The sequence below is a fragment of the Phyllobates terribilis genome, unplaced genomic scaffold (assembly GCF_046119375.1).
Source record: "Phyllobates terribilis strain yellow unplaced genomic scaffold, ASM4611937v1 Scaffold_7__3_contigs__length_470593459, whole genome shotgun sequence".
In the NCBI taxonomy this organism is placed as follows: Eukaryota; Metazoa; Chordata; class Amphibia; order Anura; family Dendrobatidae; genus Phyllobates; species Phyllobates terribilis.
Window position 1 is genome coordinate 405,250,750 of NW_027362767.1, and position 22,834 is coordinate 405,273,583.

Below are 22,834 nucleotides of genomic sequence, written 5' to 3' on the forward strand. Positions count from 1 at the left end.
TGGGTTTCCACTGTAGCTAGGTTGACTTAAGTTTACCATTTGCCAACAGAGGTTAGCTCAGTGGAAGGTTAGGAGGATGACCTCAAACCCAAGGACAACTATAGTTGGGCCCTCTTAGGAGGGTTTAGGAATATCCCTGTGGGCTGGTAGATGAATACAGTGAGAACTCTTTGCTCTGCAGACTGGTTTAGTGGTAGAGTCTTGAACTAGAATGGACTGTATGAAATTGACAATGAGGGGCTGAATTAGGTGGACCATTGAAAGTTAGAGCCAATGGGAGAAGGCTGTCCTTCGGTCTAGAGCAGTGTTTCCCAAACCCAATCCTCATGGCCCCCACATGTCATGTTTTCAGGATCTCCTTAGTATTACACAGGTGATTGAAGTATCATCAAGGCATCAGGAATTCTCTCACCTGTGCAATACTAAGGAGATCCTGAAAACATGACCTGTGGGGGGCCGTGAGGATGGGGTTTGGGAAACACAGGTCTAGAGTGTGCAAGTGTACACTGGGCTTGAAGTGAGGCCTGAATGATTCAATGTGAGACTGCCTTATTTACGTTATTTTGGAGATAACAGGTGTGTGGACAGAGCTCATGAGAGCTGGGTCTTTGTGAAGAGGAGACCTGAGTAAAAAGACTATTCTAATTGATCTGTGTTTTATCTTTTTTTTATTCTGTAATGTTAAAAAGTTATCGCTCATCTCAGCTCTGCAACCAACAAGTATTAATGAGCTGTCCCGCATCTGAGCACTGCAACCAACAAGTATTAACAAGCTATTCTGCATCTGAGCACTGCAACCACACGTATTAAAGAGCTATCACTCATCTGAGCACTGCAACCAACACGTATTAAAGAGCTATCCCTCATCTGAGCACTGCAACCAACAAGTAATAACAAGCTATTCCGCATCTGAGCACTGCAACCACACATATTAAAGAGCTATCACTCATCTGAGCACTGCAACCAACATGTATTAAAGAGCTACCCCTCATCTGAGCACTGTAACCAACAAGTATTAAAGAGCTATCCCTCATCTGAGCACTGCAACCAACAAGTATTAAAGAGCTATCCCTCATCTGAGCACTGCAACCAACAACTATTAACGAGCTATCCCGAATCTAAGCACTGCAACCACACGTATTAAAGAGCTATCCCTTATCTGAGCACTGCAACCAACAAGTATTAACAAGCTATCCCGCATCTGAGCACTGCAACCAACAAGTATTAACAAGCTATTCAGCATCTGAGCACTGCAACCACACGTATTAAAGAGCTATCACTCATCTGAGCACTGTAACCAACAAGTATTAAAGAGCTATCCCTCATCTGAGCACTGCAACCAACATTTATTAAAGAGCTATCCCTCATCTGAACACTGCAACCCATACGTATTAAAGAGATATCCCTCATCTGAGCACTGCAACCAACAAGTATTAAAGAGGTATACCTCATATGAGTACTGCAACCAACACGTATTAAAGAGTTATCCCTCATCTGAGCACTGCAACCAACAAGTATTAAAGAGGTATACCTCATATGAGTACTGCAACCAACACGTATTAAAGAGATATCTCTTATCTGAGCACTGCAACCAACAAGTATTAAAGAGTTATCCCTCATCTGAGCACTGCAACCAACATTTATTAAAGAGCTATCCCTCATCTGAACACTGCAACCCATACGTATTAAAGAGATATCCCTCATCTGAGCACTGCAACCAACAAGTATTAAAGAGGTATACCTCATATGAGTACTGCAACCAACACGTATTAAAGAGTTATCCCTCATCTGAGCACTGCAACCAACAAGTATTAAAGAGGTATACCTCATATGAGTACTGCAACCAACACGTATTAAAGAGATATCTCTTATCTGAGCACTGCAACCAACAAGTATTAAAGAGTTATCCCTCATCTGAGCACTGCAACCAACAAGTATTAAAGAGCTATCCCTCATCTAAGCACTGCAACCAACAAGCATTAAAGAGGTATCGCTCATCTGAGCACTGCAACCAACACGTATTAAAGAAATATCCCTCATCTGAGCACTGCAACCACCACGTATTAAAGAGCTATCCCTCATCTGAGCACTGCAACCAACATTTATTAAAGAGCTATCCCTCATCTGAACACTGCAACCCATACGTATTAAAGAGATATCCCTCATCTGAGCACTGCAACCAACAAGTATTAAAGAGGTATACCTCATATGAGTACTGCAACCAACACGTATTAAAGAGATATCTCTTATCTGAGCACTGCAACCAACAAGTATTAAAGAGTTATCCCTCATCTGAGCACTGCAACCAACAAGTATTAAAGAGCTATCCCTCATCTAAGCACTGCAACCAACAAGCATTAAAGAGCTATCCCTCATCTGAGCACTGCAACCAACACGTATTAAAGAAATATCCCTCATCTGAGCACTGCAACCACCACGTATTAAAGAGCTATCCCTATTCTGAGCATTGCAACCAACCCGCATTAAAGAGCTATCCCTCATCTAAGAACTGCAACCAACAAGCATTAAAGAGCTATCCCTCATCTAAGCACTGCAACCAACAAGCATTGAAGAGCTATCCCTCAGCTAAGCACTGCAACCAACAAGCATTAAAGAGCTATCCCTATTCTGAGCACTGCAACCAACACGTATTAAAGAGCTATCCCTCATCTCAGCATTGCAACCACCACGTATTAAAGAGCTTTCACTATTCTGAGCATTGCAACCAACACGTATTAAAGAGCTATCCCTCATCTAAGAACTGCAACCAACAAGCATTAAAGAGCTATCCCTCATCTAAGCACTGCAACCAACAAGCATTAAAGAGCTATCCCTCATCTAAGCACTGCAACCAACAAGCATTAAAGAGCTATCCCTCATCTCAGCATTGCAACCAACACATATTAAAGAGCTATCCCTCATCTGAGCACTGCAACCAACAAACATTAAAGAGCTATCCCTCATCTAAGCCCTGCAACCAACAAGCATTAAAGAGGTATCCCTCATCTGAGCATTGCAACCAACTAGCATTAAAGAGCTATCCCTCATCTGAGCACTGCAACCAACACGTATTAAAGAAATATCCTTCATCTAAGCACTGCAACCAACAAGCATTAAAGAGGTATCCCTCATCTGAGCACTGCAACCAACACGTATTAAAGAAATATCCCTCATCTGAGCACTGCAACCAACACGTGCTAAAGAGCTATCCTCATCTGAGCACTGCAATCAACACGTTTTAAAGAGCTATCCCTCATCTGGGCACTGCAACCATCAAGTATTAAAGAGGTATCCCTCATCTGAGCATTGCAACCCACACGTATTAAAGAGCTATCCCTCATCTAAGCACTGCAACCAACAAGCATTAAAGAGCTATCCCTCATCTGAGCACTGCAACCAACACGTATTAAAGAAATATCCCTCATCTGAGCACTGCAACCACCACGTATTAAAGAGCTATCCCTATTCTGAGCATTGCAACCAACCCGCATTAAAGAGCTATCCCTCATCTAAGAACTGCAACCAACAAACATTAAAGAGATATCCCTCATCTAAGCACTGCAACCAACAAGCATTGAAGAGCTATCCCTCAGCTAAGCACTGCAACCAACAAGCATTAAAGAGCTATCCCTATTCTGAGCACTGCAACCAACAAGCATTGAAGAGCTATCCCTCAGCTAAGCACTGCAACCAACAAGCATTAAAGAGCTATCCCTATTCTGAGCACTGCAACCAACACGTATTAAAGAGCTATCCCTCATCTCAGCATTGCAACCACCACGTATTAAAGAGCTTTCACTATTCTGAGCATTGCAACCAACACGTATTAAAGAGCTATCCCTCATCTAAGAACTGCAACCAACAAGCATTAAAGAGCTATCCCTCATCTAAGCACTGCAACCAACAAGCATTAAAGAGCTATCCCTCATCTAAGCACTGCAACCAACAAGCATTAAAGAGCTATCCCTCATCTCAGCATTGCAACCAACACATATTAAAGAGCTATCCCTCATCTGAGCACTGCAACCAACAAACATTAAAGAGCTATCCCTCATCTAAGCCCTGCAACCAACAAGCATTAAAGAGGTATCCCTCATCTGAGCATTGCAACCAACTAGCATTAAAGAGCCATCCCTCATCTGAGCACTGCAACCAACACGTATTAAAGAAATATCCTTCATCTAAGCACTGCAACCAACAAGCATTAAAGAGGTATCCCTCATCTAAGCACTGCAACCAACACGTATTAAAGAAATATCCCTCATCTGAGCACTGCAACCAACACGTGCTAAAGAGCTATCCTCATCTGAGCACTGCAATCAACACGTTTTAAAGAGCTATCCCTCATCTGGGCACTGCAGCCATCAAGTATTAAAGAGGTATCCCTCATCTGAGCATTGCAACCCACACGTATTAAAGAGCTATCCCTCATCTGAGCACTGCAACCAACATATATTAAAGATTTATCCCTCATCTGAGCACTACAACCAACAAGTATTAAAGAGCTATCCCTCATCTGAGCACTGCAACCAACAATTACAATTGGGGGAGGAAGGCCGAACCTGATGGACCTAGGTCTTTATTCAACCTCCGTTATTATGTTACTATGTTACTATTAAAGAGCTATTTCTTATCTGAGCACTGCAACCAACAAGCATGTTTTCTTTTAAAGTGACAGAATCTAAGATGTTTTGTGTCAGTCTAACTGTATCTGCAACTGAACTGTTTCACTTTACTAGGTCTATGATTGTCAAGGGGAAGAGTGGGTACTGTATGATGTGTTGTGACACAGGGGGGTACTGTTTGGGAATTGTGGGCCACAATGGCACAGCACACAGACCACCCATGGAACATGGAAATACTATGGTCTCATTAGGGTTCGGACATTTTTTGAGCATACTTTGGGTAAGAGTTAAGTCTGGAGCTGATATCCACCCAATCAATGTGTGTTGTGCAGGAGCGGAGATGGGTGTTTGCACTTTGTATGATAGTACAGTGTCCTGCTACCATCTAGGATCAGTGAGGTTCACTAGTATAAGACGACTATATGGTTTGTCTATGCTCTGACATAAAGGGTCCAGCAGAGGACAACACAATTTGGGAGCTAATTACTTTCCACTTGGGATTATTAATATATAATCTAAGTGACTGTACCAATCATTTATCCTTTCTGTGTAATGATGACTAGTGAATATGCCTATTTTCTATAAGCGATGGGCTCCTCGGATTGCCAAATGGAGCCCAAATCTAAAATTATGGTATTGAGGATCTTTTTCCAGAATGACTTGTCTAGAGACAGATGTACCTACCATCTGTGCAGCTGCAGAAGAGTCCATGGAAAAAAGGGGCCTCAGCCAGGAACTGTTGTGTGCAATGTGAACAGGCATTGCTGTTCTCTCTTCTGCACTTCAAGAGTAGTTTCTTATATGGGACACTTCTAGCATATTACTGTGCTAAGTGAATGCCTTGGTATATTGAGTAATTCTTAACTCCTTCTTGTCATTCATCTCTGGTGGGAAGTAAACTCAGGATTTGTCACATGAGAGTCAGAAACACTAACAGTGATGCACAGGGAATGCACGGGAGTGGGGTGGGGTGGCCCGACGCACGTTCTGCAAATGGATCCTCGTCAATGTCCCATGAGTAATGTGAAGAAGAAGAGACAAACAGAAATATTTTCTCTGTAAATAGTTATCGTATCATAAATGAGATTTTCTCTTTGGATGCAATATCTATGGTTAAACACGACACACTTAGCTTAGCCTCGTATCTACACGTTAAGCAGATTTTATTCCTCGCAATGTTTATCTACGGCAAATAATGCCGCTCAGTACTGCTCAGCGAGCCTGAATTGTCCCATTATAAACTGTTTGCAGTGTGTGACATTCTCTTTCTTTACACTGGAGGGAATCTCATTATGGTGATGCTGGGCAAAAGTCCGATCTTATCTTACCAGTTTTTCCATGGTTATGGCTCCTAGAGCAATAACAGAAAGGATGGTGAATATACAGGGACAGGAAAAACGTGGCTTCCAGGACCAACCCTCCCAATTACAAGAACGCGTTTCAGACTTTAAGGCATATTGCTCTATGTAACTGGAAGTGAGTGCCAGATTGCAATATTTGTCATTTTGCAAAATTCGGGTTGCTGAGAGGCTCAGCTTTGTATTTTTTGCTCTTTGATGGTATATCCAACACAAAACAGAAAAATCCACAAATCCTTCCAATGACTAAATGTAGATTTTGCTGATGCTTGCAGCTGATTTCACCACCATTTAGCCGCTTTGTAATGAAAGAGGTAATGCCTGCTGTGAAAATCCGCAACAGATATTGACTTTAGTTATCCGCAGTGCAGGTTAGTTTCAATGTAGAAAATTTTGCAGCATGTGAATGAGATTTTTTTTTTCATTTGGTACTTTAAATCCACTGAAGATTATAATTCTGCATGGAAAATCAACAGCATTTTTATTCCGTGTGGACATACCCAAGTCTCTTTACAGGGCATGTGATAAATTATGCAGGAGCAATATATATACGGGAAGCCCCTACAATGCAGTTCTATTATTTAAATCTCATAAAATGCATACAAAAAAATCCTGAAATGCGCTACTGTAATCTGGATGTCTAAAATGTGTTATTTGTAAATCGCCATCATGTTGGCGTTTCTTAAAAAGATTGCACCTAGTATCATGTATTCTGCTGATACTCTCCTCTAGATATACAACACTAGAGGCATAACGTGAAGCTTCTTGAACATAATGCAGAATCTGTAACAAGCCCCCATCTACCATGTGTCATTTATAATACTAGAATCTTTTCACAAGGCGGAGAGCTTTTTAAGGCGGGGGTGTGACCGCTACAACCACACCCCTGCAGAACACTACAGCATGAGCATGTAACTCCTACAAGTGCTACCGCTTTTTCAAGACCATTCCGCCCGATCAGCTAGTTATGCCTCCATCTATAATTGTGTGTTGTTGCCCCCACTTGTCTAGCTCAATAGTTTCCCTTTAAAGGGGTTTTCCGAGATCACAACATTGATGGGGTACAGTACAGACTATCAATCTGAAATCGGTGGGGGGTTCATCTCTCTGCACCTTCACCAATCTTCTGTTTGAAGATGCCATGAAGTTGTGCAACTGTGTCAGGAATTGCAGTGTTGTCCCAAGTGGAAGGAGCAATGTAGATATTAAAGCGCTTGCAAAGCTTGCATGAGCACTTTGGCCCACTCAAACAGCTGATCAGCAGCGTATGCTTAGAGTTGGACCACAACTGATCTAATATCAATGGCTTATCTTAAGAATAGGCTATAAATATTGTGAAAACCCCATTAAAGAGCACAATTCTGACCAGAATGCACAGTATCGGCACATCAATAGAATTGGTTGCAAGCTGTCAAGACATACTAGCACTTGTAGTTTTGCAGGAACTAGAGCTACAGATAAGCAAATAGTAGTGTAGACCAAAACAGAGTCTCAGACGTTGGAGCATTTCCGTCTCATTCAAAGTCATTATATGCAATCCTACTCTAATGACCAATGTACTATGACGATTATCATCCATGCCTCTCACCTGTATACTAAGGAGTCATCTAAAGAGCTGTTATACTGAATCTGGTACATGCGGATCCCAGGAATATGGCGCTCTGATGGCCACTGAATGACCACCGAGGTGGATTTCAACTTGTCCACCACAATTCTTCGGTCTTGTAAATTCTTGGTATCATTAAATCCAGACTTGGTTGAAGTTGTGATATCAGAAGACCCAGGATCAGGTTCTTTAATATGAGCCGTGTTGTTCACCAGCAATGGAAGGGGTACTATTGCCAACTCCACTGGGGCAGTGATCTCACCAGCGGCATTAGACGCTATACAAGTGAAGGAACCACTATCTTTCAATGTTGTAATGGTTATATCTAGAGTTCCGTTGTCATGAACTAGAATCCTTGTTGTATTATGTATAAGTTTTCCATCTGGACCGATCCAGTGGACTGACGGTTCAGGATCTCCTACAGATTTGCACTTAAGGCTGACGCTTTGTCCTTCCATGACGGTTGTTTTGCTGGCATAGTGTTTGGTAATGAGTGGAGGCTCACAGATAAATTCCTCCTCTTGGATTGACCAGAAATACTTGTCCGTTAACTGTTCTGGGGAGGCACATGTCTCAAGGTCATCTTCCCTTGTCAGTCGCCTGAGCCATAAAAGTTCACAGTTACAATGTAGAGGATTCCCACCAAAGCTTATGGCCAGAGATGACGAACTACTTCCTCTCGAACTGGCCAAAACTTGAGACTTGAGAAAAAGGTTGTCTGGAGGCAGTTTGTGCAAGCGATTCGAGGTCATGTCAAGCCTCACCAGTTTATGCAACATGGTGAATGTTCCTTCTGCAATGTAGTCAATTAAATTATGGTCTAGAGTTAATGAGTTCAGATTCACCATTTGGCCAATGTCTTCCCAGGGCAATTCTTCGAGATTGTTATAGGACAAGTCAAGATCCTCCACAGTTGAGAGAAACTCATTGAATGCCCCAGCCTGGACAGAATTTATTTGGTTGTTACCTAAAATTAGATGCCGCAAGTTGCCCAAACCACGAAAATGCTCATTTCTTAGGGCTGAGAGTCTGTTGCTGTTCATATGCAAGGCTCTTAGAGAACGTAGGTCAGAGAACGCCAGGGGTACAATTTGGCTGATGGTGTTCCGTGACAGTGTCAAGTGCACCAAATTGGTCATGTTGCTAAAGTCCTTGCGTCGAATAATGGTGATAAAATTATCCGTCAGTCGTAACTCTACTGTCCTGCGATCAATAGCTGGTGGAACGAAGAGAAGTCCTGTCTTGGCACACAGCATGGTGAGAGTTGGAGAGTTGACCTGGCAGATGCAGCGACCGGGGCAATGCTGTGCTCTCCCGAAGTACCCCAGAGCTCCCATCAGCAGCAGGCATAGCAACTTCTCCATGGCCCCTTGGCCAAAAGAGTCTTTGGGGGAGAGAAAAAGAGAGAGAAGAACGTTGAGTACATTTTTATAATTACGCACATTCACTATTAACATATTTGCATAAACAATTAATTTTTGTCTTTAGCAATTAGGAGCCTGAGGCTTTAATTTTCAACTTTTTAATACCTTCGGTAAAAAAAAAAAAAATTCCAAGAAATGTACCATACAACCTTCGAATCTTTCAATCTAAGCTTCGGAGGTAAATTATTACAGTCAGGTGGGGGGGTTATTTATGAGAGCACATTCCCGGGAAAAAAGTTGATGTTCCTTAAAGAAAATAATTAGATTCTGTCATTTCTCTAGTGCCGCCTAGGGTGATATCTGACTAGTTGCTATGGGTTGTATGAACTCTTCCACAGTTTTTCATAAAAGTCCCTGGATATTACAGACTATTCTGGTTCACCTGAGATCCCTTCCTGTATTGTATAGTAATGAAACCTCCACAAATGTAAAATGAAATTCATGTATTATAATGAAATTAGCGAGAGATAATGGCTTCTGGTATATTTATTGAGCAATTAAGGCTGCGTGTAGAATTTGTGAACACAATATTACACATATATGAAAACAGTATTGTCAAGAATTCTTGGTATTGAATGTGCCAAGGTCATGAAAATTTGCGTGCCGTTTGTTGTAGGATGGCTGAAAAAAGAAAAGTGCTTTTTTTGCATTAACTATATTATTTGGAGTACTCAATTTTTTATTAAGTTGCTATAATTTCCATCATTTTCAGAATTGTTTTGGCTGTGAATGTATATTCATTTAGGCTCCTCAATGCATTTCCTACGCATTCATTTTCTTGCTAATTTTTCAAAACTATTTTCCGAGAGAGCTGGGTTTGAATATGCTATATACACTGTGCTCCAAGTTATTATGCAAATAATATTTTCTCAGATTTTCCCAAATTACCTATATGAATTGCGGTCATTGTAATTTTCCAGTCAAATAACTATTAGAGTACAATTGAAAGGTTTTTGTACAAACTGCCTATGATAACAGTATATTTTTTAAAAAATAAAACACTCAAACTGCACTCAAAATGCATGTTCCAAATTATTATGCACAGCAGAGTTTTCAACCTTTTAATTTTAATAAAGAACAAAAAAATGGTCATTTTTGAAATTATAAGCATTAGCAGGTTATTACTAGAGATGAGCGTTGTTCTACTCGAACTGTTCGCCAATCTCAAATTCGAGCTGTTTTGGGCGGTGTTCGAGCCGGTCGGCGAACACGAACAATTTGAGAAAAATTCGGCTGTTCGAGGTTATGTTCGATAACTGTTCGTGCACCAAAATCATAACTGGATTTTTTCTCAGTAATGATGAAAATTAATGTTAATACGCAGTTTGAGTGTACAGCGGGGCGGGGGGAGGGGCAGGGGATGGATCTCTGCAGGAACAATGAAGATCTCCATTTTTTTTTCTCTTTCCCGCATTTGCAGTGGGGAGGTGCAATCTGTCAGCCTATCAGCAGCGCACACACGGAGCGAAGTGTTTTTTTTCACACAAGCAAGGGCATGTGTGATTGGCAGTGTATGTCACATGTCCTTGCCCTATAAGACCAAGCCATTTTCCCCGTCGCCACCATTTTCTCACTGCTGCAGCTGCGTGTTAGACGGCACCGCTGTTGCTGTGTGCGCTATACCTTGTTAATTTCAAGCCAATTTTCGCACAAATATACAGATAGCTTGGGAGTAGGGAATAGTTGTGATTGCAGTCCTTTTAAGGACTAGGTTACAGCATTTCCTACGACTTTTATCAGGCAGGTCTGTGCTCTTAAATAGATAGATTGTGGGAGTAAAGACTAATTGTAATTGGAGTCCTTTTCAGGACTAGGTTACATCAGTTCCTATCAGTTTTTGCCAGGCAGGTCTGTGCCAGTGCTGTGCAAGTTTTTTTCACAGCATTTGGCTGAATCTAGCAAAGCTAATCCTTTTTGGCCTATTGCAGAGTGTGTTTCAGTGGAGTAGCCTATCTGTGTTGCAAGATATACCACCTGTGTATAGAATACCAATTTTTTTACTGCACCTAGTGAAGTAAAATCTTTTGGGCATAGCATCATTCTATTAGTCCATCTATACTGACCTCCATCAGGTTGCAAACTGAATATAATTTTTTTCTGCATGTAGCTCTGAAAACATATTTGGGCTTCTAGCGGTGTGTGGGACTTGGTCTATTAGTCCATCTATACTGACCTCCATCAGGTTGCAAATTAAAAATAATTTTTTTCTGCATCTAGCTCTGAAAAAATATTTGGGCTTCTAGCAGTGTGTGGGACTTGGTCTATTAGTCCATCTATACTGACCTCCATCAGGTTGCAAATTAAAAATAATTTTTTTCTTCATTTATCTCTGAAAAAATATTTGGGCTTCTAGCAGCGTGTGGGACTTGTTCTATTAGTCCATCTATACTGACCTCCATCAGGTTGCAAATTAAAAATAATTTTTTTCTGCATCTAGCTCTGAAAAAATATTTGGGCTTCTAGCAGTGTGTGGGACTTGGTCTATTAGTCCATCTATACTGACCTCCATCAGGTTGCAAATTGAATAAAAAAATTTTCTGCATCTAGCTCTGAAAAAATATTTGGGCTTCTAGCGGTGTGTGGGACTTGGTCTATTAGTCCATCTATACTGACCTCCATCAGGTTGCAAATTCAAAATAATTTTTTTCTGCATCTAACCCAGCCAATAGTTTTGGCCTAATACCACAGTTTGGCCACTCAGCTCTGCTCGGTTACCATCCATTGTTTTTTTGTGCAAACAACTCCAGAGTTGTGAATTAGTTAACCACCAAAATGAGTGGAAAAAGGCCTGCTGCTGGTGGAAAGGGGAATAGGCGTGTTGGGAAGGGGAAAAAAGGTTGTGTCCGTGGGGTAGGTGCAGAAGAAAGACCATCTTCCAGCCAAACTAAAATGTCTACTTCTTTTAGCGGACAATGTGATAAGATCCCTTTCTTACGGCCACGCCAATCGCTACAAATTCCAGATGAGGCACAAAAACAGCAGGTGCTTCAACGGATATCAAGTGCTCCTTTAAGTGGGCTCTCCTCCACATCAACTTCAACATCACAAATACTCCAGTCCTCAAAGGTGTCACCCAAATCGCACTTGCTTCCTCACAGCTCCCAAATCTCCAGCTGCCCGTCTGAGTATGAGGTAGAACAGATGGTTGAGTCTGCAGAGCTGTTTTCTCATACTATAGCCTGGGAATCAGAGGTCGACTCCAGCGCTTCTGTGAATCCAGACGAGGAAATGATCTGCACTGATGCCCAGAATCTTTATGAGTCGGATCCAGGACCAGACGCAGAAGGTTCTGACCATAATGTAGACCCTCATTCCCAAACTGTAACTCCTGTTGGTGGAGACAATGAGGAAGACGATGATAAGACTCAAATACCTGATTGGAGCGACAACTTTAGTTTTTTGTCAGGGCAGGAACAGGTTGGCTCTGAGGACGACGGGTGTGATAACGCACAGGGTGATGATGATGAGGTCGGAGATCCCACTTACTGTCAACCCACAGTCAGCCAAGAGATGAGGTCAGCAGAGGAGGTGGAGGAAGATGCTAGTGACGACGAGGTCAGGTTGCGCCTTCCTGGACAGAGACGTAGTACTGGAAGCACGTCAACAACTGCATCCTCAAACACAACTCTGCCTCTCACCACAAGTCGTGGTGGCTCTTCAGGTCGCATGGGTGCTAAGCCTTGCATAGCCTGGGCATTTTTTCAGATCGATAAAGATGACCCAACTCGTGTTATCTGTAACATTTGTCAGCAAAAGCTAAGTAGAGGCCAAAAAATACATAGTTTGAGTACTTCATGCATGAACCGGCACATGGACATGAAGCATAAGTTGCAGTGGGAAGCTCAGTGTGCTACAATGCGGTCTAGCCGGCCGGGCCAACCACCGTCTGCCATATCTTGTGCATCCGCGGCCTCTTCATCCTCTGTGACTGGGGGGACAGCAGTCACACCTGTTTTGGGGCGCAGACCTGCCACCTCTTTACCCGCAACAGCCAGCGTGATTGGCAGGTCATCATTTTCTTTGGAGGTGGTAACACCAGCTGGTCTTGAGCGCTGTCCGACATCGATAGCACCACCTTTGGATCAAGGCAACCTAACATGTCCGCCTGCATCTTCCTCACAGACCGGCAGTTTGCCGGGGACACCCTTATCAACCCCGTCTAAGCACAATAGCCAGCCCTCGGTCCCTCAGATGTGGACAAGTAAAAGACCATTTCCTCCTAGCCATGAGAAAGCTAAGAGGTTGAATTTCACCATCTGCAAGCTCTTGGCTACAGAAATGCTGCCTTTCCGCCTGGTGGACACAGAGGATTTTCGAGACCTTATGTCCGTCGCAGTGCCCCAGTACCAGATGCCCAGTCGGCACTACTTCTCAAAGAAAGGTGTGCCTGCGCTCCACCAGCATGTCGCACACAACATCACCGCTTCTTTGAGAAACTCTGTGTGTGACAGGGTGCATTTCACCACAGACACTTGGACGAGTAGGCATGGACAGGGGCGTTACATGTCGCTGACTGGGCACTGGGTAACTATGGTGACAGCAGGACAAGGGGCTGCTGTCCAAGTCTTGCCGTCCCCACGAGTTGTGCGTCAATCCTCTTTATGTCATTTTTCCTCCACTGCTTCTGCCTCCTCAACCTCCTCTCGGTCTTCCACCTGCACCCAAAGCCTGTCTGATCATGCCACAAGCTTTCTAACTGCGCAGAAGGGATCCTGCACACCTCCTTACTATGCTGGCAGTAGGGCTCAACGTCATCAGGCGGTTTTTACATTGAAATGTCTGGGAAATGTGAGTCACACAGCTGAGGAGTTGTGGTCAGCTCTGGAGAACCAATTTCATGAATGGTTGTCTCCACTGGACCTGAAACCAGGGAAGGCCGTGTGCGACAATGCTGCAAACCTGGGTGCGGCCCTTCGCCGGGGCAATGTCACACACGTGCCTTGTATGGCTCACGTGTTGAACCTGGTTGTCCAGCAATTTTTAGCCCACTATCCCAGACTAGATGGCCTTCTGCAGAGGGCACGGTCGCTGTGTGCTCACTTCCACCGTTCGCATCCCGCAGCTCAGCGACTTACATCTCTACAGAAGTCGTTGGGCCTGCCACTTCACCGGCTAAAATGCGATGTGCCTACCCGGTGGAATTCAACTCTGCACATGTTGCAGCGACTGTGGCAGCACCGACAAGCCCTGGTGCAATACGTTCTGACGTATAGCCTGGGCCAACGAGATTCAGAGGTGGGGCAAATCACGCTGGAGGAGTGGTCTCAGATCAGGGACCTATGCACCCTTCTGCACAGTTTTGAAATGGCGACGAAGATGTTTAGTGCTGACGATGCCATTATCAGCATGACTATTCCGGTGATTTACATGCTGGAGCACATGTTAAACAGAATTCGGAGTCAGGTGGTGGCACAAGAGGAGGTGGAGGAAGTAGAGGAGGAGGAGTTGTATGCGGAAGGGCTAACATCTGCAAGGTCCAGACGGTCGGCAGCACCAGGGCGGCAGGCATGTGAGGGTGGGGGAGATGATTTTACCAGGGCGCATGGTAGCAGCCAAACTAGTGAGGAAGGTGCAGGAGCCCAGGAAGAAGTGGAGGACGAACTGATGGAAGACTCATCAGATGAGGGAGACCTTGATCACATTTCTGTTGTGCGAGGTTGGGGGGAGAGGACAGAGGAAGGAAGCATGATTGTTACCTCGCCACCAACACAACAGGGACTTGGTGCTCCTGGATGCGCAACACACATGAGTGCCTTCTTGCTGCACTACCTGCAACATGACCCTCGAATTGTGAGAATTAGAAATAATCCTGACTACTGGGTTGCCACACTGTTAGATCCCCGGTACAAAAGTAAATTTGCAGAAATTATTCCTGCCATAGAAAGGGATGCACGCATGCAGGAGTATCAGCAGAGACTGTTGCAGAATCTTACATGTGCTTTTCCACAAAATACCAGTGGTGCACGTAGTGAATCTCACAGTTCCAACTTGCCAACCGTGGTCTGTATGGAATTGTTCAATAAAGGGCCCAAAATTAAGATAACATAGATGGGAGAGGTCTCTATGAATAGGAATTCCTAAGTATTTGATACCCTGTGAGGGCCAGGCAAAGGGAAAGTTGGACTGGATGGAATCCTATATGGATTTAGGGAGGGAGACATCGAGGGCCTCAGACTTCGCTGCATTGATTTTAAAATTTTACCATGTAACAAAGTGATCTATTTCAGCCATAACAGCAGGGATGGATATATGTGATTGAGTGATATATACTAGGACATCATCAGCAAATAGAGAGCACTTGTACTCGGTGCCTCCCACCTCAATCCACCTAATATTGGGGTTATGGCGAATTGATGAGAGCAGGTGCTCCGTCACTAGGATGTATAAGAGAGGGGACAGAGGACATCCCTGCCTTGTCCCATTGGTGATTGTGAAAGGTGATGAAAATGTTCTGACGCACCCCCTGGGCCTTGGGACACCCGGAGCCGGACCCTTTTTGGTGGATGCTGGTGGTTGTAGTCTTCGTGGCGGCGATCCGGTTCCGTGGCTCAGGGCGGTCAAACCAGTGGCGGAACTATTTATGTGGTTTTGATGTTTAAATGTCCGACTACGCCACCCGTGGATTGCGGTCAGAGTGAACCGCCGCTACAGGGCAGACCGCTAAGGCTGGTGTTGTGGGTGCAGCAGAGCGTAGCATAACTCCCCACGGGAGGAGTATAGCCTCAGGGCAGTGTATGCGGAGGATGGGGGTGATGGTGCAGGGCATCAGCAGTAACGACACGGAGTCAGTGATGCAGTTCAGGGCCTTTACTCACAGTTCTTATTATCCAGACCACGTCTGCAGGTAACGGCTGCCCACGTCGTACTGTGCTCACCAGGTGAGGGGCTCAGACAACTCCCAGATAACTTTGGAGCGCTTCACAGGACCCCCTTTGTGTGTCCTTTGTCTGGCCTTTCTTACCAACACTTCTGTCCGGCTGCCTCGGGCCTCCTCTTGGTAAACTTGGCGCCAGTTTCCCTGACCCTATGTGGTGCCTTCCTAGCGGGTGGAGCAAGGGGCTGCGCCACATAAAATGTCAGAGCCTCCGGTTTCTAGCTGAGGGTCGTTTCCTGCCTCCACTAGTTCGGGGACCGGTCTCCCCCTTTGGCCTGACCCCTCCACGCAGGTGGATTCGGGCGTGCGGTGGCGACTCGCCCGTCCGCACCCCTGGGATCCCTTCATTCCTCGTTCCTGGAGCCTTCTCCGCTTCTCTTCCTTCCTTCTCCCTCTTGCAGGCCTGGGCCTCTGTTACTAGGCCCGCCTCCGGAGCAGAGCTCATGCAGAGCCCCTGCTCCCTGCCACTTCTGCTCAGACTTCTCTGCACTGAACTAAGATGGTGCCCACCTTTTATACTCCCTTCTCAATGCACCCAGGAACTGCTTCCTCCCTGCTCCTGCACTGCAGGGTTCCCCTTCCTCAGTGTTCCCTCCCCCCACTCCAGCCAGGGACAGGGACTGTCGTGCCCATCTCAGGGGCATATTGGTTGCCCTGCCCCACGGCAATGTGGTGTAATGCATGCAGGTGTCGGGTCCTGATCCACACTCCATCCTTATCTGAGAGTGAGATATCACACCTCTGGGTGAGGTGCAATACGTCTGTAGCAACCGAGCCCTCGGTGCTACAGTTCCATTTATCTTCAGCCTAGGTGACGTATTGTGATACAGGGCCGTGATTTTGGCTATAAAAGGGTCCCCTAGACCCCTACCCCAAGCTTTTTAAGAGAATCATATATGGCGTGCCAGGAGACTCTATGGAATGCTTTCTCAGCATCCAACGAGAGTATCTACTTACAAATTTTTAACTGCATCTAGCCCAGGAAATACTTTGTGCCTAGTAGCAGTGTCTGCTAGTCAGCGGATTATCCCGGCTGTTAAGCAAGCTACACCACCTGTAGTTTGGACACTTAATTTTTTCAAAGGAAATGCTTCGGGACCACGGGATACTTAGTGAAGAGCATCAGGAGGCACCCCAAGGCATAGGGGCTGGGACTGGCAATAGGATGCCTTGCGGTGGACAGCCGAGCTCGATCCTTATAAAAGCTTTTTAACTGCAGCAGCTTTAGTGGACGCTACTGGAGCTGGAATTACGCGGCTGCTGGCATGAGACTTGCCCTCCAATAGATCCTTGTAAATGGATTTAAAGTGTATTCATTCAAATTAGAGGGACAATTTAAATTAAAAAGCTTAGAGCTGCCTCCACCACAGGGGGGCTCTCTCGACCCACCAGCGGACAGGCACCAGTATTGGGAGAGGGGGGCTGGCCGTCAGGGTTCACCGCGGCTCTGGCACAAACCCGGCGACACGGAGGTGGCACGGGCAGGAGCGGACTGGCCGTCTCGGCTTCTCACTTTTTGGATTTTAGAAGGGCATGACATGCCTATATCTGTGTCTCCCCCTCCTTTTACTCCTCCACCTCTTTTCTTTTCGCATGACTATATGTACTTGTCACTTTTCCATGTGTTAGTTGTGTCTTCTGAGCAGTTTGTCAGCTTTTGGACACCTTTGAAGGTGTTTTCTATGTGTTTCTATGTGTTTTTGTTTGCCTGCCATTGGTTTTAACGGTGTTCGAAGGTGTTCGACGAACAGTTCGACGAACAGTTCGGCGAACACACGGGTGTTCGACGAACCGAACCGAACTCGAACACTACGGGGGTGGCTCAACACTAGTTATTACAAACTGAAATCAAACAGTTTTCAACTCAAAACTTTATTCTAGGTGATGTTACATTTGCACATAGGACCGCTTGTTCGAAAGGAGCTTCTGAACTCTCTCGTCCATTGAATTTGTCAGGTTTTGGATGGTTTCTGCTTCAATTGTTTTGCATGAGGACAGAATACCCTCCCAGAGCTGTTGCTTAGATGTGAACTGCCTCCCGCCATCATAGACACTCCTTTTGATGATGCTCCAGAGGTTCTCAATGGGGTTGAGGTCAGGGGAGCATGGGGGTCACACCATAAGTTTGTCCCCTTTTATGCCCATAGCAGCCAGAGATGCAGATGTGTTATGTGCAGCATGAGACGGGGCATTATCATGCATAAAAATGATCTTGCTGCGGAATGCACAGTTCTTCTTCTTGAAGCATGGAAGGAAGTGCTGTTTGAGAAACTCCACATACATTATGGAGTTCATCTTTACCCCTTCAGGGATCCTAAAAGGGCCGACAATCTATCTCCCCATGATTCCAGCCCAAAACATTACTCCACCTCCTCCTTGTTAGTGCCGTAGCCGTGTTTGCATGTGGTGTCCATCAACCAGCCATCCTCCACTCCATCCATCTGGACCATCGAGATCATTTCATGCATGATAATGCCCCGTCTCATGCTGCACATAACACATCTGCATCTCTGGCTGCTATGGGCATAAAAGGGGACAAACTTATGGTGTGGCCCCCATGCTCCCCTGACCTCAACCCCATTGAGAACCTCTGGAGCATCATCAAAAGGAGTATCTATGATGGCGGGAGGCAGTTCACATCTAAGCAACAGCTCTGGGAGGGTATTCTGTCCTCATGCAAAACAATTAAAGCAGAAACCATCCAAAACCTGACAAATTCAATGGACGAGAGTTCAGAAGCTCCTTTTGAACAAGGGGTCCTATGTGCAAATGTAACATCACCTAGAATAAAGTTTTGAGTTGAAAACTGTTTGATTTCAGTTTGTAATAACCTGCTAATGCTTATAATTTCAAAAATGACCATTTTTTTGTTCTTTATTAAAATGAAAAGGTTGAAAACTCTGCTGTGCATAATAATTTGGAACATGCATTTTGAGTTTTTGATTTTTTTAAAAATATACTGTTATCATAGGCAGTTTGTACAAAAACCTTTCAATTGTACTCTAATAGTTATTTGACTGGAAAATTACAATGACTGCAATTCATATAGATAATTTGAGAAAATCTGAGAAAATATTATTTGCATAATAATTTGGAACACAGTGTAATAGGCAGTATCCTATTTGCAGATGATATATGGAAGCAAAATTTTGGAGCAATGGGGCCAATAACCAGGTCATACAAAAAACTTATTAGGTGTTTAATTGAACGTGCATTTCAGGAGAGGACAACTTCTTTCTTTGGGTCTTTTGACAAAACATATGGTCGTCATTCCTAACAAACGACAGACTGTTAAGCAATAAAATAAAACCAATGGAACTTCAGTAAAAACCTACTACAAACTTTTATAAAAAATAAATATATATACCGTATATCTTAACCTCAATATTTCTTCTCCTATAGTACTATCTGACGAGATCTTTTTTTTCAATGCAAAAAAAAACCTGGCATAATGCTGTCTTGTGGGAAGTTTGCGCAGCATCCAACTCTTCCAAGTCTTGGAGGTCTACGCCTTTATGGGAGCCCGCAGAGTTTCCAGGAGAGTTGGCAAGTAATTGGTGCATAATGTTTTCAATTGACACCCCATAGCACACCATAGATCACATATTGCTACACACAGGCTCTTAGAACACAGTTTGATCAAAATGTGTATGCTCAAAAGTCGCTGGCAGATGGGCATACACAGTTTGATCAATACTGTACGATTCATATTTTTATGTAACATAGTAACATAGTTTTTAGTAACATAGTTTTTAAGGTTGAAGGAAGACTAAGTCCATCTAGTTCAACCCGTAGCCTAACATGTTGATCCAGAGGAAGGCAAAAAAAAACATGTGGCAAACACTAAGCTCCACATTGGGGAAAAAAATTCCTTCCCGACTCCATACGACAATCAGACTAGTTCCTTGGATCAACGCCCTATTAAGGAATATAGTATACAGTTATATGAAAAAGTTTGGGCACCCCTATTAATCTTAAGCTTAATGTTTTATAAAAATAGGTGTTTTTGCAACAGCTATTTCAGTTTGGTATATGTAATAACTGTTGGACACAGTAATGTTTCTGCCTTGAAATGAGGGTTATTGTACTAACAGAAAATGTGCAATCTGCATGCAAACAAAATTTGACAGGTGCATAAGTATTGGCACCCTTATCATTTTCTTGTTTAAAATACTCGTACCTACTTTTTACTGACTTACTTAAGCACTTTTTTTGGTTTTGTAACCTCATTGAGCTTTGAACTTCATAGCCAGGTGTTTGCAATCATGAGAAAATCTACTTAAAGTGGCCACTTGCAAGTTGTTCTCCTGTTTGAATCTCCTCTGAAGAGTGGCATCATGGGCTCCTCAAAACAACTGTCAAATGATCTGAAAACAAAGATTATTCAACATAGTTGTTCAGGGGAAGGATACAAAAAGCTGTCTCAGAGTTTTAACCTGTCAGTTTCCACTGTGAGGAACATAATAAGGAAATGGAAGAACACAGGGACAGTTCTTGTTAAGGCCAGAAGTGGCAGGCCAAAAAAAACATCAGAAAGGCAGAGAAGAAGAATGGTGAGATCAGTCAAGGACAATCCTCAGACCACCTCCAGAGAGCTGCAGCATCAACTTGCTGCAGATGGTGTCACTGTGCATCGGTCAACTATACAACGCACTTTGCACAAGGAGAAGCTGTATGGGAAAGTGATGCGAAAGAAGCCATTTCTGCAAGCACGCCACAAACAGAGTCGGCTGAGGTATGCAGAAGCACATTTAGAGAAGCCAATTTCTTTTTGGAAGAAGGTCCTGTGGACTGATGAAACAAAGATTGAGTTGTTTGGTCATACAAAAAGGCGTTATGCATGGCGGCAAAAAAACACAGCATTCCAAGAAAAACACTTGCTACCCACAGTAAAATTTGGTGGATGTTCCATCATGCTTTGGGGCTGTGTGGCCAATGCCGGCATCGGGAATCTTGTTAAAGTTGAGGGACGCATGGATTCCACTCAGTATCAGCAGATTCTTGACAATAATGTTCAAGAATCAGTGACAAAGTTGAAGTTACACAGGGGATGGATCTTTCAGCAAGACAATGATCCAAAACACCGCTCCAAATCTACTCAGGCATTCATGCAGAGGAACAATTACAATGTTCTGGAATGGCCATCCCAGTCATCAGACCTGAATATCATTGAACATCTGTGGGATCATTTGAAGAGGGCTGTCCATGCTCAGCGACCATCAAACTTAACTGAACTGGAATTGTTTTGTAAAGAGTAATGGTCAAAAATACCTTCATCCAAGATCCAGGAAATCATTAAAAGCTACAGGAAGCGACTAGAAGCTGTTATTTTTGCAAAAGGAGGATCTACTAAATATTAATGTCACTTTTCTGGTGAGGTGCCAATACTTGTGCACCTGTCAAATTTTGTTTGAATGCAGATTGCACATTTTCTGTTAGTACAATAAACCTCATTTCAAGGCAGAAACATTACTGTGTCCAACAGTTATTACATATATCAAGCTGAAATAGCTGTTGCAAAAACACCAATTTTATAAAACATTAAGCTTAAGATTAATAGGGGTGCCCAAACTTTTTCATATAACTGTATATAACCTGTAATATTATACTTTTCAAGAAAGGCATCCAGGCCCTTCTTAAATGTTAGTAGTGAATCACTCATTACAACATCATGCGGCAGAGAGCTCCATAGTCTCACTGCTCTTACAGTAAAGAATCCGCATCTGTGATTATGATTAAACCTTCTTTCCTCCAGACGTAGAAGATGCCCCCTTGTCCCCGTCTCAGGCCTCAGAGTAAAAAGATCAGTAGAAAGGTCTCTGTACTGTCCCCTCATATACATGTACATAGTAATAAGATCACCCCTAAGCCTTCTTTTTTCCACAGTAAATAACCCCAAGTGTAATAACCTGTCTTGGTATTGCTGACCCCCCAGTCCTCTAATAACCTTGGTCGCTCTTCTCTGCACCCGCTCTAGTTCAGCTATGTCTTTCTTATACACCGGAGACCAGAACTGTACACAGTATTCTAAGTGTGGTCGCATTAGTGACATGTATAGAGGTAAAATTATGTTCTCCTCATGAGCATCTATGCCTCTTTTAATGCATCCCATTATTTTATTTGCCTTTGCAGCAGCTGCCTGACACTGGCCACTACACATGAGCTTGTCGTCCACCAATACACCCAGGTCTTTTTCAGTTACAGCTTTGCCCAGTGTTTTACAATTAAGCCTATAATTATACATTTTATTTCCTCTTCCCAAGTGCATTACCTTACATTTATCCCCATTAAAGCTCATTTGCCATTTATCAGCCCTTATGTGTATAAGGCTAGTGGAATTCATGAATACGTTTATATAGTATATATATATATATATATATATATATATATATATATATATATATATATATATATATATATATATATATATATATATATATTGTGACAGTGTCACTGGTTTTATATGTGAGGGGAGGTATGTGTCACTCAGGATGCTCTCCTGTGTGAACTAAGATCTACTTTATTTTTCTGCCAGCGTGTTATATGCTGGTAGGTTTACTCTGTTAAAGGGTGTGCGGTTTTATGGGAATGGCAAAGAGGGCGAGACGCCATTCCCCCTACCTCCCCTCAGGGTGTGGCTGAGCAATGAGTAAAAGCTCAGTCCCTTTTTTTTTTTCTCTGGAGTGTGGTCTGGAGAGGGAAGTCTCCAGACAGTATTGTGGAAGCTGCAGAGCTTTTCACATGGACTTTAGCAGTGCAGTTTATGCTACCGAGAGCGGGCGGAACCCGCTCATCTATGGACTGAGTTATACTTTGTTTTGTTTTTTTTTCCGTTTGACCCAGAGGGGTCATGTTTGTTTTCCTGTGAAACCTGCATGAGTTTATGGCTGATAATAAACCAGCAGAAAGGAAACCTGAGAACGTGTGTCCTGAGTCTGCCTCCAGGA

At 43.7% G+C, this 22,834-nt stretch overlaps 1 protein-coding gene across 2 annotated transcripts in view; it reads right to left on the reverse strand.

The window, feature by feature from the left end:
• The window catches only part of LRFN1 (leucine rich repeat and fibronectin type III domain containing 1), a 300,005-nt gene that overhangs the window by 29,343 nt on the left and 247,828 nt on the right, over window positions 1–22,834 (reverse strand). For both annotated transcript variants that reach the window (XM_073641697.1, XM_073641696.1), the window contains exon 3: window positions 7,572–8,973. In XM_073641697.1, coding sequence (XP_073497798.1) covers window positions 7,572–8,953 — 1,382 coding nt within the window. In that variant the 5' untranslated portion in view covers window positions 8,954–8,973. The remainder of the gene's footprint in view (window positions 1–7,571; window positions 8,974–22,834) is intronic.